The sequence below is a fragment of the Mesoplodon densirostris genome, chromosome 18 (genome assembly GCF_025265405.1).
Source record: "Mesoplodon densirostris isolate mMesDen1 chromosome 18, mMesDen1 primary haplotype, whole genome shotgun sequence".
NCBI classification, from domain to species: domain Eukaryota; kingdom Metazoa; phylum Chordata; class Mammalia; order Artiodactyla; family Ziphiidae; genus Mesoplodon; species Mesoplodon densirostris.
In genome coordinates this window covers 14,262,757-14,282,405 of record NC_082678.1, presented here as the reverse complement: position 1 = coordinate 14,282,405, position 19,649 = coordinate 14,262,757, and the positions used below count along the sequence as shown (strand labels likewise).

The window sequence follows — 19,649 nt, the reverse complement described above, 5'->3', positions numbered from 1 at the left end:
AAGCAAGCCAAATGCTTAGACTGAAACCTTTCCTGATCTAGTTTTCCTTTCCCCCAACTGGGCCAATGCTTGTCCAGGATAACCTCTTAGCTAACCCACCCCGTCCCGGCTTCCCTGTGTGCACTTTCTGGGCTGAGAGAGAGGGCTCCAAACTACTAAAGCTGCTGCACTCAATGTCTGCGTGTGAAGCATTTGAAGAATAACACCAGGGGCCTGGAGAGCCCAGTACGTGGGAGAGCTGGACCAGGTGCTGAGATCCTGGCCAGCACCTCACCACTGTCCACCCAAGGACACAAGGCCGTGGGCTTCGCTGTAGGGAATTTGGTGGGAACAATGGGTCCTCTGTTTCAGAACGTGAGGGCAAGAAGAGTACACGGCACATTCAGCCCTTTTACTGTTTGGTTGTAAGAATCGTATAAAAAGAAAAATTAAGAAGAAGAACGACACAATGAATACCAAAGCTCCTCAACCCCTGAGCTTCTAGGTACTTAGTATCGAGAGAAAATAAGAACCCTGCTGGACTCCCTGTGGCTTGGGTTCCACTGAGGGTTTCCTGGCTAATTTTGGCTCAAGTATCAGCCCACTAGATTGAGAAAATATTTAAACACTTTTTTATATGTACTTTCATTGTTGTCTTCAGGGGGTGTTACAGTACTTAAAGCCGCAGGGAAAAGGGCTGCCATGGTCACCGCCCTCTCAAGCTCTCAGCTGGGGGGCTTGGTGGCCACGGCGCTGGCAGCGTGGGGGCAGCTCCCAAGGCTGACTGACAGAGGCGCTCACCCGGGAGACACAAGATCCCCGAACTCTATTCTCTAACTCTTTTCCTCCTTATCCACCAAGAATGCTCTGAGAACTGATGGGAAAGGGGAAAAGAAAAGCCTGAGGAGTCCAGAAGGTCTCTGCACTCAGCACTTAGGTGAGTGTGAAGTTTCTGTTCATCTAAAACAATGACTTTCAAACTGCTCCTAAGATGCTTGAAGAATAGCGTATCTGCTATGTACGTGTACAAAAATCCATGGAACTGTATACCCAAAATCTGTGGCCTTTACGCGTATGTTATAGTGATGAAAACATCTGTGGGCCCCAGCAGAGGTCTGCTTGTTCCATTGCCCACGACGCTGTCAGAAGGCATCTGGGGTCAGGTGTCCAGGGCCCGGGAAGAAGTACTGGAGCCCTGAAGGGCAGGAGTTTGGGCCCTGGCAATGGGGACTGCGGGAGGGTAAGACACTTACTGCAGAGCTGCTCGATGGTGGCCCACTGCTCAGACTTCTTCCACGTCTGGGCGAGCTCCTCATTTCTGGTCCTCACGGCCTCCAGCAGCAAGCTGATGCTGTCCTGCAAGAAGCCAAAAAAGAAGGTTCCAACTCGCTTCACTGACGGTAGATAGACTTGTTCAGAAGTTTCTTTTTCCCCAACATCAGGACACACTTCAGAGGGAATTTCAAAAATCTCACAGGCTGTCACTATGAAATGCAAACCCCCACACACTTAGGTTTATAAATACAAGTGCTAAATTCTTCCCAGAGATCCCCAGGTTGGCCGCTGTGCTACTCTGTGTCCCAGGCTGGCCGTGCTCCACCGCCTAGGTAATCACAGCTCACAGCCCTTCTCCTGAGGGCCTGGGTGGATGGGCAGGAGCCTCATGGCCGTGAGGCCCACCCTCTTCCCTCACAACCCCCGTGGCCCTCTGTTTTCTCCATCACGTCTGTATCTCAATACACTCTGCATCCTAGGCCTCCAGGGTCAAAGTGAAGAGAACTAAATAGTTTTTTGTTTGTTGGTTGGTTGGTTTGTTTTGCGGTATGCGGGCCTCTCACTGTTGTGGCCTCTCCTGTTGCGGAGCACAGGCTCCGGACGCGCAGGCTCAGCGGCCATGGCTCACGGGCCCAGCCGCTCCGCGGCATGTGGGATCTTCCCAGACTGGGGCACGAACCCGTGTCCCCTGCATCAGGAGGCGGACTCTCAACCACTGCGCCACCAGGGAAGCCATAAATAGTTTTTATAATGAGAGACTTCGAAAGCCTTCCAGGGGTCTCAGGCAGTATCTACAGAAAATGCTTCCTAACAAGTGACTGCAAAACAGCACACATTTTCCAGGGAGAAGGCCCTAAGCTTTCACCACCTCCCCAGCCGGAGGGGCGGCAGCTAAGCTGGGGGCTGGAGGTGCAACTCTCTGGGCTTAACAGGGAAGGCAAAGCCAGTGAAAAGTTTCGGGGTGCCTGGTGTCAAGTATCACAAATGGGTAGGTTGGACAAAACACAGACACAAGATATAAGAACAGCTACAGGCCACCTGACGTAGAAAAGCAGTGGGAGGACTGAGCCTCTCCTTTCTACTCTGTCACCTCGCAGAAATGCATTTCCTTGGGTCCCAGGCAGAAAAAGGGCCAAAGTAAAAGGACAGCCATGACACAACCCATGCAAGGGGCTCCCTGCTGGCCCTGCTGGCCCTGCTGGCCCTGTGCTGCTCAGAGAGCAGCCACCATCTGTAACACTCGCCCTCATCTCCCCCAACAGCATGTCTTAAAAACGCCAACTGTGCAGCTGTGTGCCTGGGGCCTGGACGCTGGCCAACCTTCTGGGCCAAGGTGATAAACTGGAGCTGATTCGGGAAGAGGGGAGAGAGATCGGGAAGAAGCAGAGGCTGGGATTCTCAAACTGTTCCAACAGGAATTTTTAAATTGTTGGATCCGTCATGTTCCCACTAGAAGGACACAGAGCTAAGCGGCCTCTGCGTCCCACGTGGTTCTAACAAACGGAGGAACTGTCCTCCATCACAGAGGGCAGACACTTTTGAACAAGCTGTTCCAGCGTAAACGCTAAAAGTGGAAAATTCACCTTTCTATCAAGGCCTTTGTGCAAAGCTGCTGCCCACAGGACAGGTTAAGGGGGACTTAGCTGCTCTGGTGCTGCCCAGCGTGCTCTGGTCTGAGGAGTGGAAGCCCACTTGGCCCGTACCTGCAGAGGCATGACATCATTGGTGACCAGGAATAGCAGGAGGTGGAAATCCGAGATAGTGTCCAGGAACACGGATGAGGTGTTCTGAGACAGGTAGGTGGCCAGGCTGTGGAAGTCCTGGAGCGCCAGGTATGGGGGGAGACAGACACAAGCACCTGTTAGTCCCAAGCCAGAGTCGCAGGAGAGCTACTGTCCTATAAAGATGGAACTGAACACGTTCGGCGCTGATGGATGGGCCTCCCCGTCTCCTTCCAGAACCACTTACTGGGAGCCAAGGACAGAGGAATGCACAGTTGCAGAATAAGCTGTGGCCTCATCTCCCAGGAAAACACTCTCAGTACATCTGACTTATGGAAGAGTGTAAGCAACATGTCTATGAAGCTGACCCAGCTGTGAGACATGTTCAAACTCACCTTTGGGGGCCTGGGAGTGGGAAGAGCCACTGCAGGGCTGGGAGAAGCCCCGTCTGTCTAGGTACATTGTTGATCCAGGGCAGCACGGTAGTGAGGAGTAGGAATTGGGGGGTGGTGGGGAGGATTACGTGACACTAACACTTTCAACAGGAGTGAAAGCGGGAGATTCAAGAGTGCCACCCCAGTCAGTGGCTTTGCACCTCCACAAGCACCTGGGCAGATGGGCAGTGAGGAAACCAAAGCATCCGAGAGGCCCTGTAAACTAATCACAGATTCAGAAGACAATCTCGCTGTACACATTCTTTAACCAGGCCCCTTTCCGTAGTGCCTGTTATCAACTTGGGATGTGTGTTCACAGACCATTGATGTGGCAGGACAAGGCAGTCACAGCAGTTCTGATTGGGCCTGATGTGCAGGTGAGAGCCAAGGTGGCCAGGCCACATGAGCCCCCACGGCTTGGATGGTGCCTGAGAAACATGGCAGGGTGATGAGGTAGGGGGCAGAGCATGCAGCAAAGTGAGACACTGTCACAAAAGACAGCGCTTACCAACAATCAATAACGTTGTCGGGAGAGGACAAAAAGTGACCAATAAAGCAGGCCCCCTGAGAGTCCTTCCGGCACATCCACAGGCCTGAGGACTTACAGGGATTTGCCTCTGTGCTCATCCACTGCCCCTGCCCTGGAGAGGGCTCATGTGATCAGCAGTGTCTTAGAAAAAGGCCTAGCCAGGTTTTGTCACAAAAACAAATCAGGAGAGTCAGAAAGCTTGCTACTTTCTAGAAAAACAATAGTGACACTAGATAAACAAACAGTAGGGACTCTAAATTATGTTTCTAAAGACAAAGAGCTTACCTGTGTCTCACCCAATACATCTCGGTTTTCAATAGGAAATGGATTTTGTGAAATAGAAAAAGTATAAACTGGATCCTTGGGGAAAGTTGTTGTGATCTAATGAACGAAAACACAAACCCGTGATAAATTAATTGTGCTATAAACAAGGGTGTGGGCCCTGAGCACACCCCTCCCTGGAGCCCTGAGCTGCTCACAGCAGCAGGAGTCCTAACTGTTCTACACTGAAGGGAATGCTTAACTATTAGGACAGCCCCTACATGAAAACTCTGAAAACTGTGACTCTGGAAGGCAAACGGAAGAACCATTTTTCATGACTGGTAAGATCATGGTGCCTGTGGGCAGGTTCCTAACTCCAGCCCCACTGGGACGGCCTCTCACACAGCTGCTCTCCTGCTGCCGCGGGTGAACTAGAGAGTGGGCCACAGGGAAGAGCACAGGTGTGAGCGCCATCTCAGGAGCAGACTCTGTTCCTGTCACCGGGTCTGGAGGGCATGTGCAGAACCAGCCCCTGATGGTTTTGAGAGCCACAGTGCCCTCCAGCGAGCTGGCTGAAACCTTCTGAATTCCCAGGCACCACTCCATGGAGCCAGGGCATGTCCAGGCAGGAAGAGAAGCAAGGCCGCTGAGATGCAGGCATGGCTCTCGCCTGAAGATGGCTGGAGTCAGGAGCTTGTGTCCAAAGGGGAGCCTAAGCCCTTCATTTGGCTCAGACATGCTTTAGAAACGACAGAGGGGATTTTAAATCCAACAATCAATAGAAGCTGCAGGGACAGTGGCAAATGTGCAAGAATCAATACAAATAGTTTCTCATTCCTCCTGGCAGATGCCCCTCCCCAAAAACGCACCCAAGTGTGAGCCATCATCAGCCATCTTTTGGTTGACACAGCTTTTTCTCTGCAATATAACACTAGCAGCAGCAGATTATACCTCGTCCAGATTTAGCGTAGCTATTCTGGTTCCTTCGGGACTATTTCTAAAGAATGAAAATGTTGCTCTGGCCTGTTTTCTGCATCAGTGAAGGCAGCGAGCTGTTCCAGGCCTGCTGGCCCGGGACCTGCTGTGACCGTGCCAGCGCTGTGAACAGTAAGCTGAGCCATCAGCAGCTCCCTAAACCGAGCCCCGCTGGCCTTTTATGGACGAGACCACGTGGCCTCAGGGCACAAGGTGTGGCCTCGAGCACACTGCCAAGTCCTACTGTGAGGCCTTGCTCCGTTCATCAGAGAGGTTCATCGTTCATCAGAGAGATACGGACGACCAGAGAGCCCAAGCCTCCTAAGGCTGCCGTGAGGATCAAATACACCCAGACACGTGGAGCCCGCAGAATGGGTGGCACATGTGGGGCTCAGTCTCAGCTGTTGTCATGATTCTAGAGATGGGAGAGGGGCCGCTCTGCTGCAGAGGCAAGGCCTGTGGCCTGCTCTCGCCCCTCCCTTTGGAAGGCAGATAAAGGAGTGGACCAGCAACAACAGCAGACCCAATAGTTAAGTAAATGTGGAATTAAGGGAAGTACTTGTTAGACCTGTAATTGCAACAGACCTTGGGGAGCAACAGAACCGAGGTTCGCACGGCAGTCTGTGAACATCCCAGATGCCGGGGGAGAGGATGCAGGGTGGTGAGCACTTTGTTTTGTGCTCAAACCCTCTCCCTACCCAGCCTGCCTTGTCACCTAGTTGATGCCTGGCCACCTGCAGAGCACCTCTGCAGAAGCCTGGAAGAGCCACCTGGTCATGAGGTTTAGTCATCAGATGCCCTGGTCAGGCTGGGGTCTGGGGCCGGGTGAGGAGCTGAGCACACCTGTCTGGGCACCTGCTCTAACCTCCTTCCACAGTAAGAGAGCGCTTGGGTATCACAGGGTGGAATGCTCCCCCATCAACCAAACACTACGGTGACAACCACTAAGGCAAGAAAGAACTTAGCTCCTTCGTGAAAGGAAGGGGATGGGGAGGCCACTGGGAGAGAAGACCTCAGGAAGCTGGCTTTAAATCACGCAGACTCCTCCTAAGTGTATGCTCCATCAATCTGTTTTCATCTTAATTACACCCTAGGTAGTCTAAAAAGCAGATGCCTTTATGGCCTAGGTAATAAATATGTTCTCGGGAGCTGTCAGTTAGAATGGAGCGTTGGCGAGCTCAGCTCACAGGGACCCACTGCTCCAAATGCAATGATACTTTATAGCCTGAATCATATGCCCATCCTAGTCCAAATGCAGCCTGAATTCATCCTGGCAGGCAGCAATTAGGAAATGAGCCGCCTCCCATACCCTTTGGACAGAGCGCTGACTACTGCAAATGCATCAGGCTCTAGCCCTGCAGCACGCACTCCCCTCTGCACTGTGGCCACATCTCCGTGAGCAGAGCACACCCCCAGAAAGGAGCCGAGACTTGGGGAAGGCGTGTCGGTACCAGGTACCTTCTTGGCCCCTGGAGTGCCCCCCAGGAGACCATGCTGTCCCCACGAGTGGGCCTCTGAGCTGTGGCAGCTGAGCTGTGGCCAGGGCAGCACCTGTGCACAGAGCCAGGGAGAGGCTCGCTGACCTCCAGAGGCTGCTTGGTCTTGTCGGTGGTCCTTTGCTACACTTTAGGTTGGGAGAAGTTAACCCCTTAAATTGTTTTTAAGGAAATAAAAAACGAAAAGCCCTTAAGGTTTCTAGGTTTTCAGGGATGCCAGGAGCTCAGTGACTCAAAACACCTCTGGATGCCTGTGCTGTGCAGGCAGAGGAGCAGGTATTCAAGCCGCCGCCCTCGTGAGGCCACCCCCAGCCATCCTGACCTCCAGGGGGGAGATGACACACACTTACGTCTATGATCAGATACTCCACGGGCAGGGGGCGAGCCAGCTGGGTAATCTCGTTGCCAAACTTGTCTATGTCCTGAAACACAAGACAAAGGTCCAGGGCGTGAGTGCAGGTGTGCCGACCTATGACAGGTTTTCCATTCACATGCTTGTCTCACCCCTTAAATTACTACAGTTCTTGTTGAAGTATATGAAAAGCAGAGAGGAAAATGTACATATTTTTGCAGTGAATCCACCTTCCATCACTTCTTGGAGCTCTCGATGACGGCCACGACTCAAGAAAGCAGCCTTGGGGGCTTCCCTGGTGGCGCAGTGGTTAAGAATCTGCCTGCCAATGCAGGATACACGGGTTCGAGCCCTGGTCCGGAAAGATCCCATATGCCGCGGAGCAACTAAGCCCATGCACAACAACTACTAATCCTGTGCTCTAGAGTCTGTGAGCCACAACTACTAAGCCCATGCACCACAACTACTGAAGCCCGCGCGCCTAGAGCCCATGCTCCGCAACAAGAGAAGCCACCGCAATGAGAATCCCACGCACTGCAATGAAGACCCAGCGTAGCAACAAACAAACAAACAAACAAACAAATATATATATATATATATATATATATGTATATATAGCACCAGCCTGATGCTAAAGCTGTGGAGACACAGACCCCGGGCTCCCACCTCGTCAGGCCACATCTGTGCCCCTCCTCCTTTATAAGCTCTCCTAGTCTCACACCTGAATGCTAACTCTTAACAACCTTACACACACCTCTGGAAACGCAACTTCAATGGAAACTTAATCCTTATACATTAATAAAATAAATACACACACAAATCAGTACACATACACACAAATACGCAGACATGGAAAACCACCACCAATCTGTCAAAGTCTAAACTTGTTTTGCTTTATCAGATGCATGGAACATAAAGTTTAATTATGGGGAAAAATGGCCAGCATATGTTCATTAATCATAAAATGACAATTAGATCTGATTTATGTCAAACTTGCTGAGTTCAAACACAGCTCTAGAAATAAATTCATAAGAACCAACACTTTTCATTAAAGATTCTGCAAGGGGGGTCATATTTTCTATCTAAATCATCACTTAACGTTATATAAATCACTCATCGAGTCATATATAAATTATACATCCATAATTTCCAATTATGGGGCCTTACATAAAAGTTTATGTTTATTAAAGCTCTCAGACCCTAATGGATGTCAAGCAGATCTCCCTGAGGTGTGCAGGTGACACAAAGCTACCCCTAGCACATCACACCTTCCGGGGATGTCAGAGGCCCATGCCATCTTTTGAGACAACCTTCTCAGGCTGTCCTACATTAAACCGAGTCCATTATCCTAACAGGAATTCCAGAGGCTCCATGTGGCCCTGCTCTTTTTTTTTTTTTTTTCTCCCAGAAATTAAACTCTCTGGTCCGCAGCACATCTCAGATTATCCACACCTTCCCTACCTTTTCTCTGTTCACAACCCAGAGAGTTGCTAGCAAGAACCTGCCCCTCTGCCCTTCCAGAAAACGGTCCAAATACATCTAACCAAACACATCTAAGCCAGCTACATAGGGAGCAGGAGCACCACCAAAGGACAGGTTCCTGGAAACAATATCCGTTCTGTCTGTCTGCCTTCCTTTGAGGTTGGAATACTGTCCCTTCTACCTGGGCAAGAGTCCCTGGTCCTTCCGCATGCTCGTCGCTGCAGCAGGTAGGCTGGGCCTGGCTTTCCGTGGCTCTACCAGCTTTGACAGTGGCAGCCCAAGGTATGGCCTGCCGAGTGGGTCCTGGGGCCCCAGAAGCGGTAGTTTCTCACTGGAGGAAATACGGTAGGAGGCGGGAATCAAACCCAATCAAACTAAATCACCATTTCCAAAAATATACGCTTGCCCCTAGAAGAAACAACCTGCAACAATTCACACATAATTAGCCCGTCTGGAATTCATCTTCAAATCTAATTAAGCTCTAATATGCAGAGACATTTTCCCAGCACCTGTTCGCTTTAATCTTCCCCTCTAGGGATGATTCTTGTTAAATGCCCCCCTCTCTTTTTTGTGTGTCATGCTATTCTCTTTCAAATTTAACTACCCCACTGCATCCTTCTGCTCCCCAAGAAAATAAAGGTGCTGCATCCCCTTCTCTTCCCTGGAGGAAAAGCAGGTACCTTCTATCTCTCCCCCATGCCTTCACTCAAATGTTTTTGCCAACCAAGCCCTAGCCCCACGTACCATTTTAAAAGGCAATTACTTTTTATGGGCATTAGCAAATGTCAGGCAGAGTACACTAGGAGGAAGACATCTTAATTCTTAGTTTGGCAGCCGCCAAAGTGTCAGAAATTTTATCTCCACCTGGAGCAAGACACTGGGAGAGTCAGAAATTGAGGTCCCTGGTGCCTCGCTACCTGCTATCGGCCATGTCTGTAAACATCAACAAGAAATCCAGGGATCTCTGTCTTTGTTAGCTCAAAGGCAGGCAGGCTTTGTGCCAGGACGACAGCAAACTCCACTTACTGGATGGCACCATCTTGCTTTGGAAAAGGAAAATGAAATCCTTAATGTACTGCTTTTCTTCTTACAAAACTGGCAAGAAGGTAACAAGTGAAACTAGCAGTTTCTGAGACTTCGCAGAATAAAGCAAGAAAAAAAGTTCTCAGGACAAAGTCTCTTAAAGAATCCCGTTTAGGACTACCCTGGTGGCACAGTGGTTAAGAAGCCGCCTGCCAATGCTGGGGACACGGGTTCGAGCCCTGGTCCGAGAACATCCCACATGCCACGGAGCAACTAAGCCCGTGCGCCACAACTACGGAGCCTGCACTCTAGAGCCTGCGTGTCGCAACTACTGAGCCCGCGTGCTGCAACTACTGAAGCCCGCGTGCCTAGAGCCCGTGCTCCGCAACAAGAGAAGCCACCGCAATGAGGAGCCCGCGCACCGCAACAAAGACCCAACGCAGCCAAATAAAAAAAAAAAATTTTAAATTAAAAATTTTAAAAAGTAAAAGCACTAAAAGAAAATGTAGGTAAATATACAGCTTTGAGGTAAAGAATTACTTCCTAAGTATGATGACAAAGGCAGGAATTACAATGAAAAAGGATTAACGTACCTTTGAAATCACAAAATGGTACACCTTACTTTGTCTGAAAAGTATAAAGAAAATGATATCCTGGCATATGTCTGCAACATATGACAGAGGGTTAATGTATAAAGACTTCACAAACGAATGCGAAAGTGATGAACCACCTTACCAATACCTCAGGGCACACAGAGGCGATTCATAAAGAAAACACCAACACACACAGAAGACTTGGGATAGAGTGAGTGCAGAGCATGGGGTCCTGAGAGCAGGGCCCAGGCAGGCAATCAGACAAGCGCAGGGCTGGCCTGCGGCACAGTCTGAGCATGTAACTGCAGCCTTCTTGGAGGAACTTTGGGAGACCACACGAAACCCTGGAAATATATGTCATCCTTTGACAAAACAACGCTTGGAATGGTTTGCTTGGAATGTCTCAAGTAACTCAGCACACACATGGAGTGAGCTCCTGGATGAGCCACAAAGCACTTCTGGTAAGTGGCAGATGCTGGGACAAACCCGTGTCGGGCTGAGGACAGGTCAGTAAATGATGCCTAGGACAGAGAAGACTCCACAGTCCCCCCAGAGAGCGCTGGTCCCCTCCACAGCCGCGAGGCCGCAGCTGCCTGCATGCTCTCTCCTCCCCGCTGCAGCCACCTGTCAGCTCTTCCAATTCCTCAGCACTGAGCCCACAACCACCCTTCACGCCAGGAACCCACCCTGCTGCCCCTCCGCCTGGGCAGCCGCCTAAGAGCAGTGCTCCCTGGGGTCTCCAAGACCCTCTTTGTCCATTGAACAGTCTCGGCTTCTCTCCTCTACTTCCAAGGCTTTAATTTGGGGTTTCTGGGCAGATAACTGTGAAAAGGACTTCTCGACCTCCTTCTGGTTCCACCACATCAAACCTCAAACACGGGCACCTCAACTCACCCCACCCACCCTGCTCTCACCACTACTCATCAAGGTTTACAACTCCAGCACCCACCGCTCACCCAAACCAGAGACCCAGTTCCATCCTGTCCTCCCCGGAACCGTGCAAGGCCCATGGAGCTCTTGGCTCCAGGACACCCTCTCCATCCCCAAATGCCATGGGGAGCAGACACATGTCACCTGGACTGTGGCACCAGCCTTCTCACTGGCCACCGGACTCTGTACCCAGAAAGAATCTTCCACACCGGGGAGCTCCCTCCGCACGGCCTCGCCTTCAGCTCCTCCAGCCACACCTCACGCTGGACGGTAGGCCCCACTGCACGTCTCTCCTGCTGCCCCTCCTGGATCGGCCCTGGCGTTTGACACTCATGTTGCTGCAAAAGCCTCCTGCCTCCAGACCCCTCTTCACGCCACATCCAGCAAGATCGTTCCAGAATCACCTGCCATCTTTCTTTCTTTGGCTTCTCACTGCCCACCACCCCCATCACATGCACACTCCAGCTAGACTTGAGCCTGGGCCCCCTAGATGCACCATGCCCTCTGGACGTGTGGCCCCCAGATGGGCTTCCTCCCCACCTGGCTAACTTCCACGCCACACTGGACACCTCAACAGCCACCAACAGACCACCTGGGAAGAGAGGATGATTGTGACTTGCTCATCACTGTAGCCCCGGGGTCTGGCGAGGGACCCTGCACCCTATCCACAGCTGGACTGAGTGCAGAGGCTGCGGTTCCAGAGGAAAGGCCTTGTCAACGTCCACGTGTCCATGCACGCACGCGGGGTGCTGGAAGGACAGGTGAAGGCGGGTGTTGGGGTGTCTATTTTCTTATTAACCTGTAATGCAGGATTTCCCATAAAAATATACATTTGATTTCACATTAATAAAATGTTCTTAGTTAATATTTAGAAGGCTTGCACTCCTAATGCACATGGAACCATCCACCTCACTGTTCTGCTGCCCGTCCCCAAGCATCCCCTCGCTGGCTGCCTAGATCCTCGCTCCAAAACCCTCCTGTGTGCACCTCTCCCCACCTTTACAGGAGATGCTCCCCGGCCATTCTTTCACTGGCTGCACGGGACTTCCCAGGACAGAGAGATCAGAGCTGTAGACAAGGGTGGACCCTCAAGCTTTCCACCCCCATCTCCTGTGTGAACGCACATACAAACGTGTATACGTACAGGCATCAACATCTACAAGTGTGCCTTTAAAAAATAAAAAGTTAATTGGGATTTTACTGTACATAGATACATTTTTAATTTTACATCATGAGTTTTATCCCATATCTTCAAGTAATTTTCAAACACACACCTTTAGTGATCACAGAATATCCCACCATATAGATGTATTGTAATTCAATGCCCGTTATTAGACTTCTAGATTGCTTTAAGTTTTTGTTACCACAGATAACACCATGATGAACAGCCTTAGACAAGTATGGGTACGTGTCCTGTTTACAAGGTATATTTTAAATCCAACCCCAAAGCCCACAGGAGGACTAAAAGGATTACTTAAATGTTTGTTTTCATAGGTCTCTTTGCTCAAACTGATATTTTCCTGAAACGTATGAGAAATGAGTGTCTCAAATCCTACAGGGCTATAAACAATCCTGGGAAGCCCTTCTAGCCTGCTCTCACTAACAGGCAAGTGAGCGATCTAAGAAAACAGCCGCATGATTAAGGAAATAACATGTGTTCCACGACAACAGGGAGCTCTCTTCTTAAGGGCAAGAAACTTACAAGACATGGAAATAAAAAGCAAATTTCCAACCTGATAAAGGGTACTACAAAAAACCAAAAAAACCCACAGCAAACTCATAGTTAATGATGAAATCCCGAAAGCACATCCTTTACAATTAAAAACCAGACAAAAGTGCTGATCACTGGACATTGTTCCAGAAGCCCTAGCCAGCACGAGGAGTGAAAATGAAGGGAAGGGAGAAAAAGAACTGTCACTCCTGGATAATAACTCATCTGTGTAGAGAACCCAGAGCACACATACAAATTAGAGGAACAAGTAACAGCTGAACTGCCAAATGGTAGTTTTTATAATATGTAGAAACTATAAAGTACGTAGGAACAATCTAACAAACGATGGACAAGATTTTCAAGGAGAAAAATCCTAACTTTCTGAGAGAGGTCAAAGAACAAGAAACAAAGGGCAGCATCACACACTGCGGGGAGTGGGGTGGGGTGGGGTGGGGTGGGCGTGACCTATTTGTTTTGTGCAACCTGCAGGCAAGTCTCCATGACGGAGTGGAGGGTCAGGAACAGTCAGAGCTCTCGGGAGGAAAAGCGGGGAAGGGCTGTGATGGATCAGGGATGAAGTCAAGTTACAGTGACTCGGACAGTGCGTTGGTGCTGGCTGAGGAACACCGGCCAGTGGACAGACGGGAGGACAGAGACACAGCCACGATCCCAGAGACGACTGGTAATGGAAAGGCACCACAGATCAACAGAGAAAGAAGAGGGTTTTTCCCAATAAATGGTGTTCAGACAGTATATGACTAAAAAAAACTAAGAAGGAAACTGGGCCCCTATCTCACACCACACATCTGAAATAATCCCAGGTGGAAGAAGAATCCAAAAACATCAACCCTGGAGAAGACAAGATAACAGACTTCCTTCGTGATTCAAAATGCCAAGCATAAAGACAAGGTTCAGAAAGCTGACCACAAGGAACGTAAACCTTCTGTCTCAGTGACACCACGGGAGCGGAGGCAGAGGTGTCACACCCCTGGCTGACAGGGTTAGAGGCAGGGAGAAAAAGACTGAGCCACCCAGGGAAGAAGAGGAAAAGACACAGCGAGCACGTCACAGGAGACAGGACGAGCCAACAAACGATGAAAAAGGAGCCTGGCCTCACTTATGATCAGGACGGCACAGTTACAGCTCAAGGAAATGCCCCATGGGTGTCTGAGTGGGGAGTGGGACTCGGGCCCAAGGCTGCGGAGTGTGGTGGTTCGCACAGCATTCTGCTCGCAGTGGGCACATGCAGGCAGGTCTCAGGCCACACCGGGGTAAGTGAATGTGGCCCATCTCCAAGGACAGAACAACACAGTTTTGGGTGTGCAGCAACATATAAAACTCACAACAGCTGCTTTAGGAAAACACACAAAGGAGGTAAAACTAGAAGAAAAGCAAGAAAGTCATAGTGCACCCCCGAAGGTAGTGCTCCCTCTGGAGGGGGGAGAAAAGGAGACAGAAGCAGAGAGAAGGATCCAGCAGCTACAGAGGCTACAGGAACGTTCTGGTCCTTAACTCTGGGGCAGAGACTTGGGATTGGTATTTCTGCTTTTTTTATTCCTTAAATATGTTTTATAAATAATCTTTCATATCTACTCAATATTTAATTTTTTTAATTAATTAATTTATTTTTGGCCGTGTTGGGTCTTCGTTGCTGTGTGTGGGCTTTCTCTAGTTGCGGTGAGCAGCGGCTACTCTTTGTTGTGGTGCGCAGGCTTCTCACTGCAGTGGCTTCTCTTATTGCAGAGCATGGACTCTAGGCATGCAGGCTTCCGTAGCTGTGGCACGCGGGCTCAGTAGTTGTGGCTCGCAGGCTCTAGAGCGCAGGCTCAGTAGTTGTGGCGCATGGGCTTAGTTGCTTCGTGGCATGTGGGATCTTCCTGGACCAGGGCTCAAACCCTGGTTCCCTGCATTGGCAGGCGGATTCTTAACCACTGTGCCACCAGGGAAGTCCCTATGTTTAATTTTTAAAACTCTGAAAAGAGAAAGAAATGGCAGCCTGATGACCCTGGAGCAAGGTATTCATGCACACTGAGCGCACCGGGGCTGCACAAGCCTCTGTGGCTAAAGGGGAGGGGCTCTCCACAAGGACAACAGGCCCCGTTACGGCCCCCAGATCAGTGAGCTGTGCCAAAATGCTCAGGACGGCAGCCAGCAGGACCACCAGGTCTCAGGGTCTAAAAATGAGTCAAAACGTAGATTCTGCATTCCAAAACAGTGCCATTCAAATGTATCTTATAAGATAGAAACTTCTGAGGGAAAGACTGAACCCTCACATTGTTTCCCAGCGTGGTGTGACTTGATGTGTGATTCTTCAAAGTACCTGATGCCTACACAGGATTTGTGTAAGGGTGAGATCTGTGTTATCAAGCCAGGTAATTGCTATTAAAAACCACAGGAGGGAAGAGACAATGGGAGTTCCTAAACAAGGCTCTTTGGAAATATTTTCTTTCAAGAATGATATGGAGAACCCTTTCTCAGGGCTCCTTACTGTCCCCAAACCTGAGGGGTCATCTAAGCAAGTTGTCACAGGCCAGCCTCACTTTATCCCTCCACTGCCACCACCTGAAAGGAGCATATACAACAGCGAGGCCTGCCTGCTGCAGAGGAAAGACAGACTGCTCGCTACCTACTGGCCTGGCCTTCCTGGCTCAGTGACAGTCCCCGCCCCCGCAGCCCTCGGACCACGCAGCAGCAGCACTGATTCAGAAGCAGATTGAAGACCTTCATTCCAAAGAGCTGAGGAGGAGACCAGGAGCAGGGACAAGACTCTCAGGCCCTTGTGCCCTTCCTTTGCACATCACCCGCTGCCACAGACACCCACAGCATGGACAAGCCAGCTCCAGACGGGGTCTCGACCCCACTTCTGATCCCTGAAGAGGTGAAGTCTTTGTCACAATCAGGTAGTCTCTGGTCTCCAAATCACCACCAGGACAAGGCCCCGGAGCCCCTCAGCTTCTAGGCGCTCTCCTGGGTGTCTGATGCATCCTGCAGGTAGTAAGCTGCGCCCATACCACTGAATGCTATTTAGCAATGAAAAGAATGAAGTACTGCAGGCTGCAGGCATGGAGGAACCTTGAGACATTACGGTAAGTGGTGAAAAGTCAGTCACAAAAGACCACACACTGTAGGATTCCATCAGGGAAACCTCAGAGAAAGCAGATCAGCGGTTGCCAGGAGTTGGGAGGATTGGGGTGTAACTGTTAAAGGATGTAGGGCTTCTTTTTTGGGGACAAGAATGTTCTAAAATTAGATTGTGGTGATGGCTACACAACCCTGCGAACATCCTAAGAGCCCCTGAGCCAGGCACATTAAATGAGTGAATTGTGTGGTATGTGAATTGCATCTCAATAAAGCTGTTTAAAAATGCAGACTTAGGGGGCTTCCCTGGTGGCGCAGTGGTTGAGAGCCCGCCTGCCGATGCAGGGGACACGGGTTCGTGCCCCGGTCCGGGAAGATCCCACATGCCGCGGAGCGGCTGGGCCCGTGAGCCATGGCCGTTGAGCCTGCGCGTCCAGAGCCTGTGCTCCGCAACGGGAGAGGCCACAACAGCGCGAGGCCCACATACCGCAAAAAAAAAAAAAAAAAAAAAAAAAAAAAAACTTAGGGACTTCCCTGGTCCAGTGGCTAAGACTCCGTGCTCCCAATGAAGGGGGCCTGGGTTTGATCCCTGGTCAGGGAACTAGATCCCACATGCTGCAACTAAAAGATCCCACATGCCGCAACGAAAATCCCGCATGCGGCAACGAAGATCCCACATGCGGCAACTAAGACCTGGTGCAGCCAAATAAATAAATATTTTTAAGAAAGAATTTAAAAAAATTAAACTAAATAAAATTTTAAAAAATAAATAAATAAAAATGCAGACTTGCTGGAACAATAAAAACAACAAAACATTGACTAGATGTGCACACACTGATATAAAAAAATTGCTGAAAGATATCAAATCATTTTAAAGAAATTAGATCATCACTCTTTCTGGGTTTTCATTGCTTGCCTATTTTATTTCCAGGCCCCTTCTGCCAGCAGGTCTTTGTGGCCTAAGTGCAGTGATATTGTGAGCAGAACTGTCAACCTAGAACTCCTTACACAGTGAAAATATCCTTCAGAAATGGAGAACAATGTACTTCTCAGACACACAAAAGCAGCAGGGAATACAAGAAATATTAAAGGGGTCCTCCAGACAGAGCGGTGCCAGATGGAAACCAAAGTCTGCCCAGGATGGGGAACAGGCAGGGTGCCTGCCTGTGACCAGAGCAACTCCCATGAGGAGGATGGGAGCCATGTTGCTAATTCCCAGGGAAGCACCCAACTCCGACTTGTTCAAACCAGATCACAGTTTTCAAAAAAATCATTTTTATAGCTTTCACAGGAAACAAAGGTTTAAAAACAGACAACTGCTTGTCTAAGCGGTTAACCTAAACTTGGGTCCCCTCAGGAGAGCCTAACTTCTGCCAAGCAGCTCCAACCTTCACTCCTGCTGAAGCCCTGTTAGGCACCATTTCTCCTTTTCAGAAACTGAAACAGTCTGAGTTGCAGTGGTTTCATTTGTATTATGTACCCCTAAACCCAGTGCGTGTCACCCCCACTTCTGTTTATAAGCCGTAACACCACAGAAGCCTGCCTGAGTAGCTAACAAAGGCCCTGGAAATGCCACAGAGTCCCTTATCCACAAGCTAGGCTCTAGACGACCACGGCTGACCAACAGCTCCCATGGCCAGAATGCACCAAAATTAGCAACGTCCAGGATAGGTCAGCGTCCCTCTGCCCTCCATCCACTTCTCTCTTTCGGTACCAATGCATTTTTACCTTATAAAACACATCAGGCACGTACTGCTCGCTGCTGGACTCCTTGGCGTAGCCGAGCTCAGGGGCGTCCTTGCAGGGCAGCAGGCACTCATCTCGGACCAGCGCCATGCACTGATTGGACACCTGGTACCCTTCAAAGTGCACCTGGTTGTCGGGGCCACCTGCAAGAGACAGACCTTCAGCGAGAATCCTCCAAAGGACGTTCAAAACAAGTGTCATCCTTTACCTTGGACCTGCAGAACCAACTCTCATGAGTGTGTCTTGGGTAAGAATCAAAAATGATTGACAGCAGTTTTACGACAGCCTTGGGCACAAGGCCTTGAACACAGGGTGTGCAGATGCCACTGCAGCTCCTCAAACAGGCCCCACCAGCGACACGCTCTCTGAGAATCGGGAAGCAAGACTGTTAAACCTTCTCTGACACCCAACCAAAAGCATACTTGGGCTCCTGGTTTTTAGTATCACAGAGATGTGAACAACAGACACAGCCCTGTGTTCCAGCAAATTCTGTTCTTGAGTGAATGCAGGGAGACGAATGGGAGTGGATGGGAGAAGACAGAAACCTTTCCCAGCACAAAGTGTCAGTATCTGCACAGCATGGAGAGCAGCCCTGACCTCAGATGCCTGTGCAGTTGGCACATCAAGGAGGCGTGGACCCCACCACAATGCCTAGGAGGTTGCTCTCCCTGCACCGAGCCCTGCCCTCCACGCCTTCCACTCTAACCTCTCTCAGGCCCTGCTCCAAAGAAACCCACAGTAGGGCTTACAGTTTGGGACAAGGGTAAAACCCATCCCAAATGGGTCAGGAGGTCAGGCATTACCGAGCATGCAGCCATCTTCCTCCCCTGCAGAATCAGGGTCACACTCTGACAACCGTAACAGCCTCATTTTTATGGCTTTGGAGAATTTTTAAAAACCTTCAATACCTCTATCTTAGTTTCTTCGACAAAAGCAGAATAAGTTACTGATCAGGGAACAGAAATTCTATCTGTCTGGCTTTCAAACATTTACCAGAAAGCAGATCTGATGGCCAAGCAATCAAAAATGTGAAGGACAAGGCAGAGCCAGCCTCCAAGGGACAAACAGGGGCCTGTGTCTGCTCGACTCTGCACACCAGAGGCCAACAGCAGCTGGCTTCCAAATGCTGCGTCACGCTGGGCTCCAAAGGCCCGGTGGACAGTCAAGCCTAGCATCTTCTCTCTGGCCCTCAACTCACACACTCGGGGGAGGTGGCCAGGCCTGGACAATGACCGCTAACTAAGGTCAAGGCAGCAAACGCAGGGCATGTGACCCTCTAGTGCAATCCGGGGAATGAACGTCATAGCAGCACAATGAATGTGCAGTTCACAAGGCGCAGAGGCGGTCGGGAAGGAACATGGAGGAGCCGCCCTTGGTGTGTGTACTGTAAACCTGTGCTGGTTTTGAGATAGATCTGGCCTGTGAGAACCAGGGACAAATGGAAAGCAGTATTTGTAAAACGGAAGATTCTTAAAACAAGCAAACTCAGTCCATATGGGTAGTCTCCAAAGGCAGAGTCACTGACAGGAACCTCAAGCTCCCCATTCCATGTGGAAAAGCAAGAAACCAGGTCCTGAGGGGTTCTCTGAACCTTGCTGGAAACCTGGTACCATCCCCGAGATGAAGCAGGCCAGGCCAGTTAACTCTCATCCCCTTCCCAAATCAGTCCATCAGGAAGTCCACTGTGTGATGGAAAGGGGTGGTGATAAAGGACAGCTGCTCTTGAGTCTGAGATGCAGCCCAGAAAGTAACATGCACAGCTGAGAAACGAGTGTGAGTGTGCCAGGTGACCGAGACACAGACACCAGCATCGTGGCAGGGAGTTTAAACTTGGGCTCTGTGATGATTCTCCTTCCACAAGCTCCTTCATGTGCACATGAGCAAACCCCACATGTAATCATCACTCTTTTCCCCTAAAGGTTTCAAGCTAGAGAAGTTCTTAGATGGGATCCGCAGACACAAGGCCAAATGGTAAGGCCCCCACACCCCAGCCAGCACCTGGGCCTGCAGCAGCAGCAGCAGCTGTGGGGTGCTGACAGCAGCGTGACCATGGAAGCACCATGA

The 19,649-nt window shown here is 50.2% G+C and overlaps 1 protein-coding gene across 2 annotated transcripts in view; it reads right to left on the bottom strand.

The window, feature by feature from the left end:
- The window catches only part of NPLOC4 (NPL4 homolog, ubiquitin recognition factor), a 57,222-nt gene that overhangs the window by 4,198 nt on the left and 33,375 nt on the right, over positions 1-19,649 (bottom strand). Inside the window, exons 12-16 of one of the 2 annotated variants that reach the window (XM_060081067.1) lie at positions 17,568-17,728; positions 7,021-7,092; positions 4,224-4,319; positions 2,958-3,074; positions 1,233-1,335 (exon numbers count right to left, since the gene is read on the bottom strand). In XM_060081067.1, coding sequence (XP_059937050.1) covers positions 1,233-1,335; positions 2,958-3,074; positions 4,224-4,319; positions 7,021-7,092; positions 17,568-17,728 — 549 coding nt within the window. The remainder of the gene's footprint in view (positions 1-1,232; positions 1,336-2,957; positions 3,075-4,223; positions 4,320-7,020; positions 7,093-17,567; positions 17,729-19,649) is intronic. The other variant, XM_060081066.1, reaches the window with a different exon arrangement.